Genomic DNA, 16,177 nt, shown 5'->3' on the forward strand with positions numbered 1-16,177 from the left:
TTGGTGAAAAAGGGTCCACTGTTGGAGCAATCATTAGAAAATGGAAGAAGCTAAACATGACTGTCAATCTCCCTCGGACTGGGGCTCCATGCAAGATCTCACCTCGTGGGGTCTCAATGATCTTAAGAAAGGTGAGAAATCAGCCCAGAACTACACGGGAGGAGCTGGTCAATGACATGAAAAGAGCTGGGACCACCGTTTCCAAGGTTACTGTTGGTAATACACTAAGACGTCATGGTTTGAAATCATGCATGGCACAGAAGGTTCGGATGATCCAGAGGAGTCATGGGAGAAAGTCATGTGGTCAGATGAGACCAAAATATAACTTTTTGGTCATAATTCCACTAAACGTGTTTGGAGGAAGAAGAATGATGAGTACCATCCCAAGAACACCATCCCTACTGTGAAGCATGGGGGTGGTAGCATCATGCTTTGGGGGATTTTTTCTGCACATGGGACAGGGCGACTGCACTGTATTAAGGAGAGGATGACCGGGGCCATGTATTGCAAGATTTTGGGGAACAACCTCTTTCCCTCAGTTAGAGCATTGAAGATGGGTCGAGGCTGGGTCTTCCAACATGACAATGACCCGAAGCACACAGCCAGGATAACCAAGGAGTGGCTCTGTAAGAAGCATGTCAAGGTTCTGGCGTGGCCTAGCCAGTCTCCAGACCTAAACCCAATAGAGAATCTTTGGAGGGAGCTCAAACTCTGTGTTTCTCAGTGACAGGCCAGAAACCTGACTGATCTAGAGAAGATCTGTGTGGAGGAGTGGGCCAAAATCCCTCCTGCAATGTGTGCAGACCTGTTGAAAAACTACAGGAAACATTTGACCTCTGTAATTGCAAACAAAGGCTACTGTACCAAATATTAACATTGATTTTCTCAGGTGTTCAAATATTTATTTGCAGCTGTATCATACAAATGAATCGTTAAAAAATCATACATTGTGATTCCTGGATTTTTTGTTTTTAGATTATTTCTCTCACAATGGACATGCACTTACGATGACAATTTCAGACCCCTCCATGATTTCAAAGTGGGAGAACTTGCAAAATAGCAGGGTGTTCAAATACTTATTTTCCTCACTGTATTTCTACATCACTATAGAATATCTATACATCTGTGTTTGTGGAACTAATGGTCACTCTTTTATTTGTTAAACACAATCCAGAATCCACTAAGTACACATTCATTATAGAAAAAACAATAAATGAATGAAAATATATAATCATAAGCTATGTCAAAAATATATATTAAATTTAGGTGAGTGGATAGTTAAAAAAATTGCAATTACTAAAAGTTATTCTTGAAAAAAAATCTTTGGACTAATTTTATAAAATCTAAACATGTTAATGAAAAGGTACACATTACTTTGTGTTCTTATTAAATACATTTATGAAAAACAATTTATATTTAATTTTTAATTTATATTTATATATGAATAATATAAAAATAATATAAACACAAATACACAAATAATATAAAATTACAAGATTTATAGTTTATTGTAAACGTAACATGCAGCTCTGTAAAGGGACAACAAATATATGATAGATACGTGAGAACAAAATATTTTTTAAATAATCTTTAAGTGCACAAAACTATGAAAATATATGAAACGCTTCAAAACAGAGCGACAAAGCGCTTATGCACATCCCGGGTGCAGAATGATGTGCTTAAAGCAACATGGAGTCAGAGTGCGCAGTGCAGTGCGAGTGCACATTGAAAAGTTCACGGCATAAAGAGAAGATGAGCGTTGAGCGCACAAATCCTAGTCTACTATGTATATCCGTCCAAAAGTTCACTGATTATTTGTTATGTTGTATTAAATTCCGGTTATTGTACGTGTGATGCTAATTAATAGTCCTTGTGTTGTCACCCGGGTAGCGAGCACAACATCGTTCAGGAACCACTAGATAAACTCCAGGAAGATAAATTATTTTATCTACATATCAAGTATTATAACTGGAATATATCATCTTGGAGTGGGCTTTATCGTGCTGCTGACTGTAACCGAACGCGACTCGCAGTTTGAATGCTGAACGGAGAATGAATGACAGCTATAGCGAAGGAAAGATATTCAGCTATGGAATGGCTTTAGATGACTTTGTACTAGCAAATCATAATATACTAATAATGATTGCTGAAGGATAATTTGACAATATATATTTCTGATGATTTATTTAATTATCACGACATGCCTAATCTGAGCAAGTGACTGCCTGTCTTGAGTTTTGTCGATAGACGGAGGCGGCACGAAATTCGGCCACCTCGTAATTCTCTATGCAGGAAAAACCCTGATTACACCAATAAAATGTGCTTAATGTGCCACTTTACAGAAGATCTCAGACATCAGCAAAATGAATGAGGTGAAAACAGGGAACTTTAGGAGACAAAGAGGCTTTTCAGCAGCTCAGTTAAACATGATGGTCCTGTTGTTTCTCTCAGACTTTGGACAGGAGTTGAACAAACCTTGTTTTAATCCAATTAATATCTTACTTGTATCAAAATACTCCATATTCCTGACAGAAAGCATGTGTTCACTTAATGTAAGTGTATTAAAGTAATCCAACGTAAATTCAGTAACTTTTCTTTGATTTTTCCAGATCTAGTCCTGTGGGCGTGAGTATCTCACAGTGATCACAGTTCACACCTACAGTGAAGCCCCTCCCACAACAATTCACCAATAAATACTGGGAATATTCACATCATCCTACAAGAGAAGGACAAACTCCAGGTGTAGCAGCTGAAATCTGTGTGACTGTTAAAGATGGAGTTTATTAAAGAGGAGATTGAAGACATGAGTTATCCAGATCCATCCAGAATAAAACATGAAGATACTGAGGAACAAATAGGTTGGTGTCCATTCTTGATTCTTCATTATTGACTGCTTTAGTAGCTGTGAAATAATAATCAGTATATGGATGATAAATGATAGAGAAATGCATCTGCAAATGACAGAACTAACCTTTGCACATTAAGGATACTTTGGTAACACTTTACAATAAGGTCTCATTTGTTAACATTAGTTAATGTATTAAATGTACAGTATGCAAACGTTGTTGAAGTCAACATCACTGTTGAGTATTTTCTCTTTAAAACTGCAGTGAACCAAAATCGCTGGTGTTTCTGACATCACAAACTACCTTGTAACCAATCACGTCAACGTGTGGGTGGGCTTTAGTATATCATTAATTATTCTCTGAAGCAGTGGACGGAGTCTCAAGAGAAGCCAGGTTATCCCGCTATGTTTTTCTGTTGATATGAAAAATCGGGTAGATTTAGCAATATAGCGGGTGAATTATGTGTATGATGTACTTTATGATGTTATGATGAACTATATGTCTTTCTCCACTGACGCTCTAAGTTGTTCAAAGCGTTTCTAAGGATACTGACTGATACTGAAGGCAGACTGAGATGGCAAACAGGGACTTTAGTAACTTTAGTAACACATTATTAGCTGTTTGATAATGTAGTCAAGCAAAAGGATAATCATAACAATTACCGTTATGTGTCTGATGTTGTAGAGAGCGCCATTGTGCAGTGTTTACCTCAGTAAGTTGGCCGACTGTATTTCTGAGCGTGCGCGTGTGAGTGGGCCAGGACTCATTTGCATATTCATGAGGCAAGGGTGTAGAGTTACATTCAAGCTATTTTAAGGCACAACTAATTATTTTTTCACAGGAAAAAGTGATTTAATATGTAATTTTGGTGATCAAAGTTGAGTTTTGAAGGATAAAATCATTGAGGACTTTAACATGAATTAACAATGAGCAATACATTTGTTACATTATAGTACATATAATACATTACAGTATTTTTTAATCTTTGTTCACTGTTTGTTCATGTTACTTAACAAATGTTAACTACTTTTAATTTGAATAATGTTTCAGTAGATGTTGAAATAAGATTAATAAATGCTGTAGAAGTGCAATTCTTTATTAGTTCATGTTAACTAATGAAACCTTATTGTAAAGTGTTACCGATACTTTATACTCACACAGACTGTGTCTTGTTTTCTGCTGAGTGTTTTTAATTTTCACATTTAACCTAATTTAACTGATTCTGACTACTTCATATGTTTAATTTAGACCCGATGGGAGTGACGGAGCACAGACAGAAACTAAATGATATAAAGAAACAAAAAGCCAAAAAGCTGCACACCTGCTCTCAGTGTGGAAAGAGTTTCAGACAAAAAGGAGACCTTTACAAACACATGAGAATTCACACTGGAGAGAAACCGTATACATGCACTCAGTGTGGAAAGAGTTTTACTCAAACATCAGCTCTCAATGTTCATCTGCGCATTCACTCTGGAGAAAAACCATTTAACTGTGATCAGTGTGGTAAAGATTTTGTCTCGTCATCAAGTCTAAAACAACACATGATAGTTCATTCAGATGAGAAGCCTCATGTGTGTTCTCTCTGTGGAAAGAGTTTTTCATGGCTGGAGAGTTTTAAACTGCACCAGAAAACACATGATGAAGTGAAAGATCATGTGTGCTGTGACTGTGGGAAGAGCTTTACTAGAGCTGATTATCTTAAACTACACCAAAGAATTCATACTGGAGAAAAACCTCACAAGTGCTCATATTGTGACAAGAGTTTCGCTCGGCCTGGAAACCTGAAATCACATGAGCGAGTTCATACTGGAGAGAAGCCGTACCACTGCACTCAGTGTGAGAAGAGTTTCAGACGGTTATCAAGCCTTCAAACTCATATTAAAAAATATTGTAAGTGATCAACATTTGTTTTCATGTCAAATAGGTAAAACTTTGAGATAATATGGAGTTTTCCAGTCAAAAGTCAACAACTTTTACAATGTAAATAAAGCCGTTGTGTTTTTATTTTCTGTCAGGATGGATTGTGTGCCAAATAGTTATTTCTCGAATTGGATATATTCATGTCATTTTTATATTTACCAATTGTACTAAATTGTCTTCTGAAATATCATGCAATTATGAAAAATAAAACACACTACATCTAGTCTTGATTGATCTATTTAATGAACAGAGAATGAATTATAGTTGTAATCACATTAATGAGATTTTTTATCATTCACTACTGTAATAAATATGTTTAGGGTGTACAGTATTATTTTAAACTAAATGATCAGGGCCCGTATTCATAAAGAATCTTAATGCAAAGAGTAGCTCCTAGTGACAAAATTCTAAGAAAATTCTTAGAAATGTGGGCTTTTACTCTTAAAATTAACTAAAAAATCCTAGTAAAGAAAAAAGTAATTCAGAAAGCATCTTAACCCTTAAAAGAGGTCTTAAGGTCAAATTTGTTAGGAGCACGGACGAGGACTTTTAAGAGGCTTAAGAGTTTCGTTAGTAGCGGAGAAAATGGCAGAAAGACGAAGAGGGAGAAGAAATGTGTTGCAGACAATGGATGACAGTGACTTAAGACGCTATAGATTAGATTGTGCAGGGATCATGTTTGTTGCATTAAACCCAACTTTCAAACCACCAATTAAATAGACATGCCAGCAATTGCCAAAGAGTGGAACAATGTTAATAATTCTAAGCCAATCAAATACCTTATAGGAAATTAACAGCATGGTAAATAATAAAACGATGTGTGAGTGAGAGAGAACGGTAACATTTTAAAAAGGACAATTTGTGCTTGTAATTTCAAAGTGAAGGCTTAGAATAGACCCTATACTTAAAAGCGCTACTTTTTCCCCCTTTTTGGACAACCAACCAATCACAGTCTTCAAAAGACTGTGTCATACGTAGCAACGGGGTCAGCCCCGCCTCTTCACTAAGATAAACGTTTTTGTATTTTCCTTGCTCAGAGTTTCTCTCAGATCGGTCCCGAATAGCTCTTAAGCTAAGACTCCTACGTAAAAGTTTTTAAGCTAAATTAGGATTTTTCTGAGAGGATCTTAGAATCTTTATGAATACGGGCCCAGATCTTGTAAGAGGTTGGAGTTCAAATGTCCTTCATAATTGACTGCACAGGAACAATAAAGTACCAAAGATTCAGTTCAACAGATTTGATGGATGTCGTGAGTAAATAATATAAGCTGTAAAAGATGAAACAATAAACAAACTGTTGATCATTTGCATTATTTACAGATGGTTTTAAATATCCCAGGACTGTTAGTTGTATGTGTGCACAAATATAATGGATTTACAGGACAATCATCAGGATCTCATAACTGTAGAAAAGAACGTAATTGTTGAAAAATTTCTCAAACATACGACTAGAACAGAAGCCAAAAACTCTTTCACACGTCATCAGTGTGGGAAGAATAAATGAAGGACTTTAAGCAGTGTTCGACATTAAGCCTGTTCACACGCTTGTCCTTCGGACAAGTAAATCTGTCATTGACTAAGTAAAAAATGTGCTTGTCCGGATTTTTTTTGTAACTATAATCTATTCTGAAGCAATATTCTCACCAGTGTTCAATCAGCTTTGACATATTTAAATATGCATATTTGTGATATTTTTACTTTTTTATAAAGGGCATTTTTCCATAATCTTATTAAATATAGGATATGCTTCAGCTTTCCTTTTATATTCTTAAATTTGATCTATAAATTAAATTAGAATAAGACACTATAGGCTGTTACCAATCAAATTAAATCATTTACACTGAAAAAATACAACTGCATTAAATAATGTTACGAGATTATTTTAAATATTTTTGAATATACAAATAAGAAATGTTGGAAAGATGAATCTAAACCACCAGTAGGTGGCAGCATGTGACCGTCTTAATGAGCGAGTCATTGAGTCGATTCAGTGAAACGGCTGATTCATTCAAGAATTAGGCGGTCGTTTACGAATGGGTCATTGAATCTTTGATTCAACCGATTCATTAAAACGCTGAATCATTCAGTAACACGCTGTTGCTGTGAGATGCGGTTCTGCTGTGATATTTGTTTTGAACTATTTTCGCTGCTGAAATAGAACAAAAACAGTCCATATTGCATCTAAAATGTAAGTGACTTAATGTTAATTAATTGTTTATGGAACTGGCGTATGAAATCAGTGTCATTTTCAGTCGTGATGGTATTCTGGAAAACAACACTCTTGTTAGTGTTGCTTAACTGTATAATATGTTATAAATATAATAACTACACCATTTTAACCGTGTATATTAACTGAGTTTCTTTGTACAAGCGGCGCTCATTTGTTTTCGATTTTCTCCTCAAGAGGCTGTGCGAGCCTCAACAGCACAACCTTGTCAGTTCGTTTTATATTATCCACCATCAATCTCCACTTACACTAACTGAATGCAGAATCATTATTGCACTTTGGTGATTCCCTAGTTATTTTTTGTTTTGACGTTTTAAACCAGGATACTTGTCCGTCGGGCAAGTAAAATTATTTTTCACTTGCCCCTTCAAAAAATCCACTTGTCCCGGACAAGCGGACAAGCGTTAATGTCGAGCCCTGCTTTAAGGAACTCTTGATAATTCCCACTGGAGAGAAACTGTTCTCCTGCTGTCAGTGAAAGAGTTTCAAAAGGGCAAACAGTGTCAATCATCATATTCTACCAGAATTTATTAATTAAATTCAAGCATCTTACACAACACACATGGCAATGTGCTCTTCATCTTTATTGCTCATAGTGTTATTTCAGGGGTTTGATGTCCTCTGTCAAGTGTGAGAGCACTGCCTCTGTTATTGTGTTAAATGGCTGTTTAAACAGCATTTTTAAAGAAGTGTAATTTATTTGTTTTCAGGGGATAAACATTTATAAACGGTTTACAGTCAGGGGCTTCCAGTAGGTTTAGTAAGTGCTTTAATCTAGTGATAATGTGAACCAGTTCCATCTAAGCTCACATCAGCTGCACAGTGTTTAAAGACCCCATGTGTGTCAGAGAAGACAGCAGTCCATACCCTCACCAGACCGCACTTACACTACAGTACACACTGCAATTTTCAACGCCTGTTATAGATGATGTGTAAATCATGTACAAAGCTTTCTGCATCCTCTAATCTAAAGGGTAAACTATTCATCACTTGCATATACACGGATATAGGCGGTTGTCACGTAACGTGTTGATCAAAACTCACGAAGACGATGAAGAACTTGAAACAGGAACTCAAATAATAGAAACCTCAGGAAACTTTCAAATAACACAAGTATACATTGACGACGACGGACAAACACTGAGGGAGAACTGAAGGCTTAATACACAGGGCAAATGAGATAATTAACAAGACAGGTGATTGAAATACCTCATTAGACAGACTGGGGAAAACTAGCTCACAGGGACTGAACTTAAAACACAATGAAAACAACAGACGCAGAGCATAGATATAACATTAGCTCCCCTTCCTGGTAGACGCGTCCTCGCGCCGTAAACAGTCCATCTGAGGAGGGGGCTCTGGAGGAGGGCGTGGAAAGAAAAAATGTCCATGGAGGATGGATGGAGGGAGGAGCCAGGAGCAGGAGAAGCCAGGTGTAATACCAGAGACCAGCCAGGACGAGACCCCAGTGCGGAGTCGGAGGCGGGAGGAGCCATGGTGTTGCCAACTCGATGGAATCCACCCTGGGGACCAATGAGGATACAGCCACCAATGATGGGGCCACTGAAGGAGATGCTGGGTCGATGAGCCCACGCGAGACCGGATAACCCAAGAGACTGAGGTGGAGCCATGGCAACAACTGTCTGAGGTGGAGACCGATGACTGCAGGAAAGAGGCTGAGCTGGTGGGACAGAGGATGGAGGCAAAGCCGGGGGGAAGACGGGGCCGAAGATGCCGGCAGGTCGACGGCTGACCAAGGCGGAGACTTCTGGAGATCCTGAAGAAGTATGGGGTGCTGGAGAGACAGGGGGCGCTAGAGAGACCTCAGAATAAAAGTCAATCAAATTCTCACCTGAGCATACATGTAACAACGGTATAGCATACCATTGATTAATAATTTATGAATGTATTAACTAATAATTTATAAATTACAATTAAATGAACAACACATTTATAAAATGTTAGCATATCACTTATAAATCATTTATGAAATATGAATATTTTGTAAATGATTAGTTCATCATTAACTAATAACTTATGAGCGACTTATAACTGAACGTTATTATAAAGTGTTACAGAGTTTAGAATGTTTCAAAATGACAATCCCACAATGTGTCTTTTTCATTATCTATGTGGATATTAAAATCACCAACAATTTGATCTTTATCTGCAGCCAGAACTAACTCTGAGAGAAAATCAGCAATTCTTTGATAAAGGCTGTATGATGTCCTGGTGGCCTGTATACAGTAAACAGGACAAATGTAACCCTGGACCACAAAACCAGTCATAAGTCACACGGGTACACTGTAAAAAAAAAAATATTGGGGGAAAATTTTTGAAAATTGATCATAACATATTGGCCCAATAAATGACTTCCAAATATTTATCCCCATGCAAAAAGATGCTTTGTACTAATCATAGCTTAAGGTCTTCACTCAAAATTAAAATTGATATTCACCGAACATATTTAATTGTGCTCAGTCAATTTATGAAGTCGAAATGAAAAGTCCTACGTCCGAAAAACTGTATACGCATGCGCAAAATGCGCTTGAGGAAAACCGTTTGTGTGGAGATTTCAAATGTGGAGCGCGGGAGCGTGAGCGGAGCCGAACCGGCCGGTGCTGAAGACCGAAACCAACATTCCCAAGAGAATAGAGATATTCATCGTCACAAGACGTTGGTGAGTATTGAGCAGTGAAATTATTCTCCAGAGTTTTGCTTTATGACCCGGTATGAAGTTTAGAAGACATTTTGTATAATAACGAGTTCATGCATTCATTGGTTTCATGAGCGTGTTCTCGGTTACCACATTGTTGTCTAATGGTAGCCAATAGTTTTATTTTCCTCATGTCTTATATGTCTAAAATAATAGGCAATAAGTAAATTAAGTCATTTGTGTGATATATGCGCCATGCGACCGATGAACACGGTTCAATTGCATTTGGTGTCGGCCTCTTTCAGGGCTTAAGTTATTGCCTTTTAATATCAAACATGTCAAGCTCGTGATTTTCTTATTCGTCCATTCATTCGTCTCATCCTCATTATATAATGAATTAACTTATTTTCTGGTATTTGCCAGATGTGATGCAGGGGAGCTTTGTCATTAATGTTATTTTATTTGCAGGTTTTCTTCACCACATTAAGACATACTGTTATGCAGAAACTTCTTGAATGTATATTCAGAGTTTTTCCTTATTGAAAATAATGTATTTTGACCAATTATCCTGTGTTGGAATTGACTTGTTAATAAAGTAATGTGATAAAATGTCAACCCTGTTGTCTGTGTTCTGTATTTTGCTTAATATATTTATGTTTTTAGTCATTTTTGTCTTTTGGGACAATGAGAAATAAACAATTGTTACTACAATTTAAAATATTTAATTGGACCAACCTCACAGTTTCACTGTAAAACATTTCTTCAATTTAAAATTTTCTAGTGACTGGTCACATCTAAATTTTTTAATTGGCCAAATTGAATTTCTGTGAATTAAATTGTATCAAATCACAGAAATTAAATTTGGCTAACCGAAAAATGTAAATGTGACCAGTCACTAGAACATTTTAAATTGGAAAGGCCTGACATTTTTTACAGTGTATATTTGTGGCAAAATATCATTTATATTTGTATTATTAGTAGTGATATGCCTTGCTAAGGACTTCATTTGGAGATTTTTTTGCACCGTCAGATTCTAGATTTTCAAATAGTTGCATCTCAGCCAAATATTGTCCTATCCTAACAAACCATCAATGGAAAGCTTATTTAATCAGCTTTCAGATGAGGGTGGCGCTTTAATTATGATTGACAGACACATGACAAACACATAGAATGGTATCTTAGAACTGCCTTAATGTAGTATTCATTGCGTCTGAATGTTGCTTTAACACGAAACAGGAAACTTGTGAATATTCATGCAAGGAATGCCCAGTGTCACTGAAAATCTCAGATACTGAATATTTTAGTTTAACATTACACAGCTCCAGAGTTTGCATGTTAAAGGAGGTTTAATGTAATGTATGCGTAGTGTGTCCTGGTTTATTATTAGAGTGGAATAATGTTGACACCAATAAAATGTTCTTAATGTGCCACTTTACAGAAGATCTCAGACATCAGCATAATGAATGAGGTGAAAACAGGGAACTTTTGGAGACAAAGAGGCTTTTCAGCTGCTCAGTTAAACATGATGGTCCTGTTGTTTCTCTGACTTTGGACAGGAGTTGAACAAACCTTGTTTTAAAGTGATCCCATGGTGTTAAGATTTGTATGGCTTAATATAACATAAATGTTGTCTCTTACTGAAATATGTTGTAGAAAACCCATGAAAGATCCACGTTATTTAAAAAAATCCATTATATATTTGGACAATGGGCGTTGCCATTTTGTTTGCGTTCTAGGTTGATGACGTAGAATGGTTGCACTCGGCAATCCACTGGCGCTACCAGCAGCTATTCTTACCACAACACAACTCGAAAAATGTGTCAGAGTTAAATAAAACCAATTAATTGCTTTGTGATTGCATTTAAAACACACTCAAACACACGTGCACACACACTCTCTCTCACAAACACTCATAGGCTACACACCAACAGATCGGCGCGCGCGTAGATGCTCACACACACACACACACACACACACACACACACACACACACACACACACACACACACACACACACACACACACATCTGACAGACTGCTCTGTCTCAATCGAGATGTGTTATGGGCTGCCCTCGTCAGTCTCTACGACAGGGGCTGAATCTGAAATTGCCCCCTAATTCACTATTCCCTAGTCCACTAATACAGTTCACTTGATGAGGGAATGAAAACGAGTGAGTTAATTCGGGCAGCTGTTGTGTGTACATCGGCTGTACACTCGTTATTGCGGTGCAGTGTGAGATTGAATGAGTGCACTCGATAACGTTTCGGACACCACTGGCTGTCCCCTCAAATAATGCCCTATTTGAGGGTTTAGGGGCGATTTCGAATTCAGCCAGGTAGTGCTGGCCTGCCGAATCGGAACCAGGTGACAAACTAGGCATGTGAACCTCAAGTATAACATTACAGCTGTTTGAGTGTGTGTGTGTGTGCGTGCGTGCGTGCACAGTGTGTGGATGTGTGTGTGTGTTAGTTCGCGCGCCGATCTGTTCTGTGTGTGTGTGAGTTTGTGTGCACATGTGTTTGAGTGTGTTTTAAATGCAATCGCAAAGCAATTAATTGGTTTATACTTAACTCTGACACATTTTTCGAGTTGTGTTGTGGTAAGAATAGCTACAGATAGAGCCAGTGGATTGCCGAGTGCAACCATTCTACGTCATCAACCTAGAACGCAAACAAAATGGCGGCGCCCATTGTCAAAATATATAATGGATTTTTTAAATAACGTGGATCTTTCATGGGTTTTCTACTACATATTTCAGTAAGAGACATAATTTATGTTATATTAAGCCATAAAAGTCTTGACACCATGGGATCCCTTTAAATGCAATTAAAATCTAACTTGCATCAAAATACTCCATATTCCTGACAGAAATCATGGGTTCACTTAATTTAAGTGTATCAAAGTAATCCAACATAAATTCAGTAACTTCTCTTTGATTTCTCCAGATCTGGTCCTGTGGGCGTCAGTATCTCACAGTGATCACAGTTCACACCTGCAGTGAAGCCCCTCCCACAACAATTCACCAATAAATACTGGAAATATTCACATCATCCTACAAGAGAAGGACAAACTCCAGGTGTAGCAGCTGAAATCTGTGTGACTGTTAAAGATGGAGTTTATTAAAGAGGAGATTGAAGACATGAGTTATCCAGAACCATCCAGAATAAAACATGAAGATACTGAGGAACAAATAGGTTGGTGTTCATTCTTGATTCTTCATTATTGACTGCTTTGGTTAGCCTGACAAGCCAGACCCACCTCAGGATGTTAGGTCTGGGAACACACCCTTGGCAGGGCTCAATCCGAGGGGGTGATAAACGGTGGTCTAAATTCCCTCTGCACGCAATAGGATAGCACTACAACCAACCAGAGTGCTATCAGGGGTGAGACAACAATCACAAGCGGGTTGTGGCTGAGTCCCATGTGTTTTCCCACCAGCGGAGCTAGTTGATAGATTACATTTTTGCTGTATCCGGTCGGCAAAAACGTGAACACATCTTCCTTTTTTAAGAATGACTTCAGCGCCATTCTTTGGCAAATTGCATTTGCTGCCGCTAGGGTGCGTCTAGATTTCTAGGCTATGTTTTGGTAGCTGTGAAATAATAATCAGTGTATGGATGATAAATGATAGAGAAATGCTTCTAAATGATCATAACCAAGTTTTAATCGTATTAAAAAGTGAACTGACCTTTGCACATCAAAGATACTTTATATTCACACAGACTGTGTCTAATTTTCTTCTGTTTTTAATGTTGATATTTAACCTCTTTGAACTGATTCTGACCTAATATGTTTATTTTAGACCAGATGGAAGTGAAGGAGCAACAACACAAACTAAATGATGTAAAGAAACTCTGTGACTTCAAAACTCAAGAAACAAAAGCCAAAAAGCTGCACACCTGCTCTCAGTGTGGAAAGAGCTTCAAACAAAAACGAGACCTTAACAGACACATGAGAATTCACACTGGAGAGAAACCGTATAAATGCACTCAGTGTGGAAAAGATTTTATTTTGTCATCAAATCTAAAACTACACCTGATGGTTCATTCAGATGAGAGACCTCATGTGTGTTCTCTCTGTGGAAAGAGTTTTTCATGGCTGAAGAGTTTTAAACGGCACCAGAAAACACATGATGGAGTGAAAGATCATGTGTGCTGTGACTGTGGGATGAGCTTTTGTAGAGGTGACCAACTGAAACAGCACCAAAGAATTCATACTGGAGAAAAACCTTACAAGTGCTCATATTGTGACAAGAGTTTCTCTCAGTCTGCACACCTGAAATTACACGAGCGAGTTCATACTGGAGAGAGGCCGTACCACTGCACTCAGTGTGAGAAGAGTTTCAGAGATGTAACAGGTTTAAAAAATCATCTGCTCAGTCACTCTGGAGAAAAGCCATTTAACTGTGATCAGTGTGGTAAATGTTTTATTTCATCATCAAATCTAAATCAACACATGATAGTTCATTCAGATGAGAGACCTCATGTGTGTTCTCTCTGTGGAAAGAGTTTTTCATGGCTGAAGAGTTTTAAAAATCACCAGAAAACACATGATGAAGTGAAAGATCATATATGTTGTGACTGTGGAAAGAGCTTTATTAGAGCTGGTAATCTGAAACGGCACCAAAGAACTCATACTGGAAAAAAACCTTTCAAGTGCTCATATTCAGGCCCGGATTAAGAACATATAGGGCCCTGGGGCTATAACAAATCCAAGGCCCCCCATAGTAGCCGATCTTGGTGTCACAACGTTTTCTACCACAGAAATAATTAGTATTTAAAAAAAACTAAATCTTCAAATCACATAGATACAATGAGTATATACTGTCTGAATATTCATTTTTAATATTAAGTAGGCCTATATATAAATATTCCAGGCTGCAACACATTAACAGCATAAATGCATTAACTTCAGATATGAGGTCAAACAAAACATCTTTTGAGCATAGGCCTACAACTGCCTTAAGGAGTGTTAAAACACATGAGGCCCCAAATTTTGTGGGGTTTGAGGGGCATGGTCCCCCAAGAAAATTTAGATTTTTCTGATGTATATATGTGCATTTTAAGGCTAAAAAAAATTAATAGCTTTCAAAACCATGTTATTGGTGCAGTAGATTATATCATACCTGCTCTCTCCTCATTTCTATCACTCTTTCACTCTTTATTTGTATAGATTGTTGTATCAATGTTTTGGTAGTATGTGTTCTTTTGATAAAGTTCAGGCCCCACTGACACTGACTAAAGATGCAATGCCCTAGTGCTTGTGTGTGTGTGTGTGTGTGTGTGTGTGTGTGTGTGTGTGTGTGTGTGTGTGTGTGTGTGTGTGTGTGTGTGTGTGTGTGTGTGTGTGTGTGTGTGTGTGTGTGTGTGTGTGTGTGTGTGTGTGTGTGTGTGTGTTACACGTTCTATGCAGATCTGCTGGAGCAATCTGACCAGTCCTCATGACACCCCCAGACCCACAGGCGTCAGTTTGCGACATCCGAGGCCAACAACTATCCTAATTTAGGGGGATTTTGTGACACACAGCCTGACACTCTCATCTATCTATTCATGTGACAAATTGTTTGGACTTTATATGTTTCTTGAACCAATCAGAATCATCCACCTGGCAGTAATGACGTGGCTAGACCATGAAAACAAGGCTGGGAGAGGGAGCGCGGCCTACGAACTCCTTGTGAGACTTGAAGCTGGCTTCTGCTGATGAAACTGCAAACTATTCTTCAGTAAATTTCTCTTTAATTAATTTAACTCCTGACTCTTGGTCTTCATTTTTCACTACTGGTCCTGGGTCTTAAACTGGCGCCTGTGGGTCTAGATTTTTTTTGGGTTAGATTGCTCTAGCAGAGGGGGGTCAAATAGTTCTAACTAGTTTGAATGCTCTGTTTCAAGGGGCGTGTCTGCTGTGAGACGAAACGAGCGAGTGAAAACGCCCACTATTGTGATTGGCTGACATCTTTGCATTTGAAATGAGTATTAGATTATGTGGCGGAGGGGGCGTGGTTTAGAGAGATACCGTCAGACTCTGCAAGCACTGCCAGTCCAGAGAGAGACGGACTGGGCACTCGTGGAGCAGAGAGACGGAGAGCTGGGGAAAAATAGCTGAGAAAGTTTTATTGTTTTATTGAGTTGTTTTATAGTTTTATTGAGTTGTTGAGAGCGCAAGTTTATTTTGTTTGTATCTGAGAGCTCTGAATAAACACCATGCGTCCCAGCCATGTGACCCTGTCTTCTTCCTTTTTATTCTACAAACTTTGTAACATGTGGATCCCCTCTAAACCCACTAAACTACGTTTTTTTACCATCACAGCCGTCGAGATGAACGAATTGTGAAAGTGTTGATTATAGCATTATTTTTAGATCTTTTTCCATCACATGAACGGCTGCAGTGATGAGCATTAAGTACACAGACAGTGTATCTCGTCATTGAAATGCTATTTCTCTCACAAATGCTTTTACCACAATTAACAGCAAACACAACGTCGACATGAAAACAGTAAGAGCTTTGTTGTGCAGCATAACAGTGTCATT

The 16,177-nt window shown here is 38.0% G+C and overlaps 1 protein-coding gene across 4 annotated transcripts in view; it reads left to right on the plus strand.

Moving 5' to 3' along the window:
* Positions 1-15,859, plus strand: part of LOC307130457 (uncharacterized protein) — a 40,379-nt gene extending 24,520 nt beyond the window's left edge. For 2 of the 4 annotated variants that reach the window (XM_079823425.1, XM_079823426.1), the window contains 2 exons: positions 12,596-12,844; positions 13,453-15,859. In XM_079823425.1, the coding sequence (XP_079679551.1) occupies positions 12,760-12,844; positions 13,453-14,330 (963 nt within the window). In that variant the 5' untranslated portion in view covers positions 12,596-12,759 and the 3' untranslated portion in view covers positions 14,331-15,859. Of the gene's footprint in view, positions 1-2,609; positions 2,859-4,094; positions 5,233-12,595; positions 12,845-13,452 lie in introns of those variants that run through there. The other 2 variants (XR_013817032.1, XR_013817033.1) reach the window with 2 other exon arrangements.
* Positions 15,860-16,177: the final 318 nt, after the last annotated feature.

This window comes from Gobio gobio, assembly GCF_949357685.1.
Source record: "Gobio gobio genome assembly, chromosome: 8".
Taxonomy (NCBI): domain Eukaryota; kingdom Metazoa; phylum Chordata; class Actinopteri; order Cypriniformes; family Gobionidae; genus Gobio; species Gobio gobio.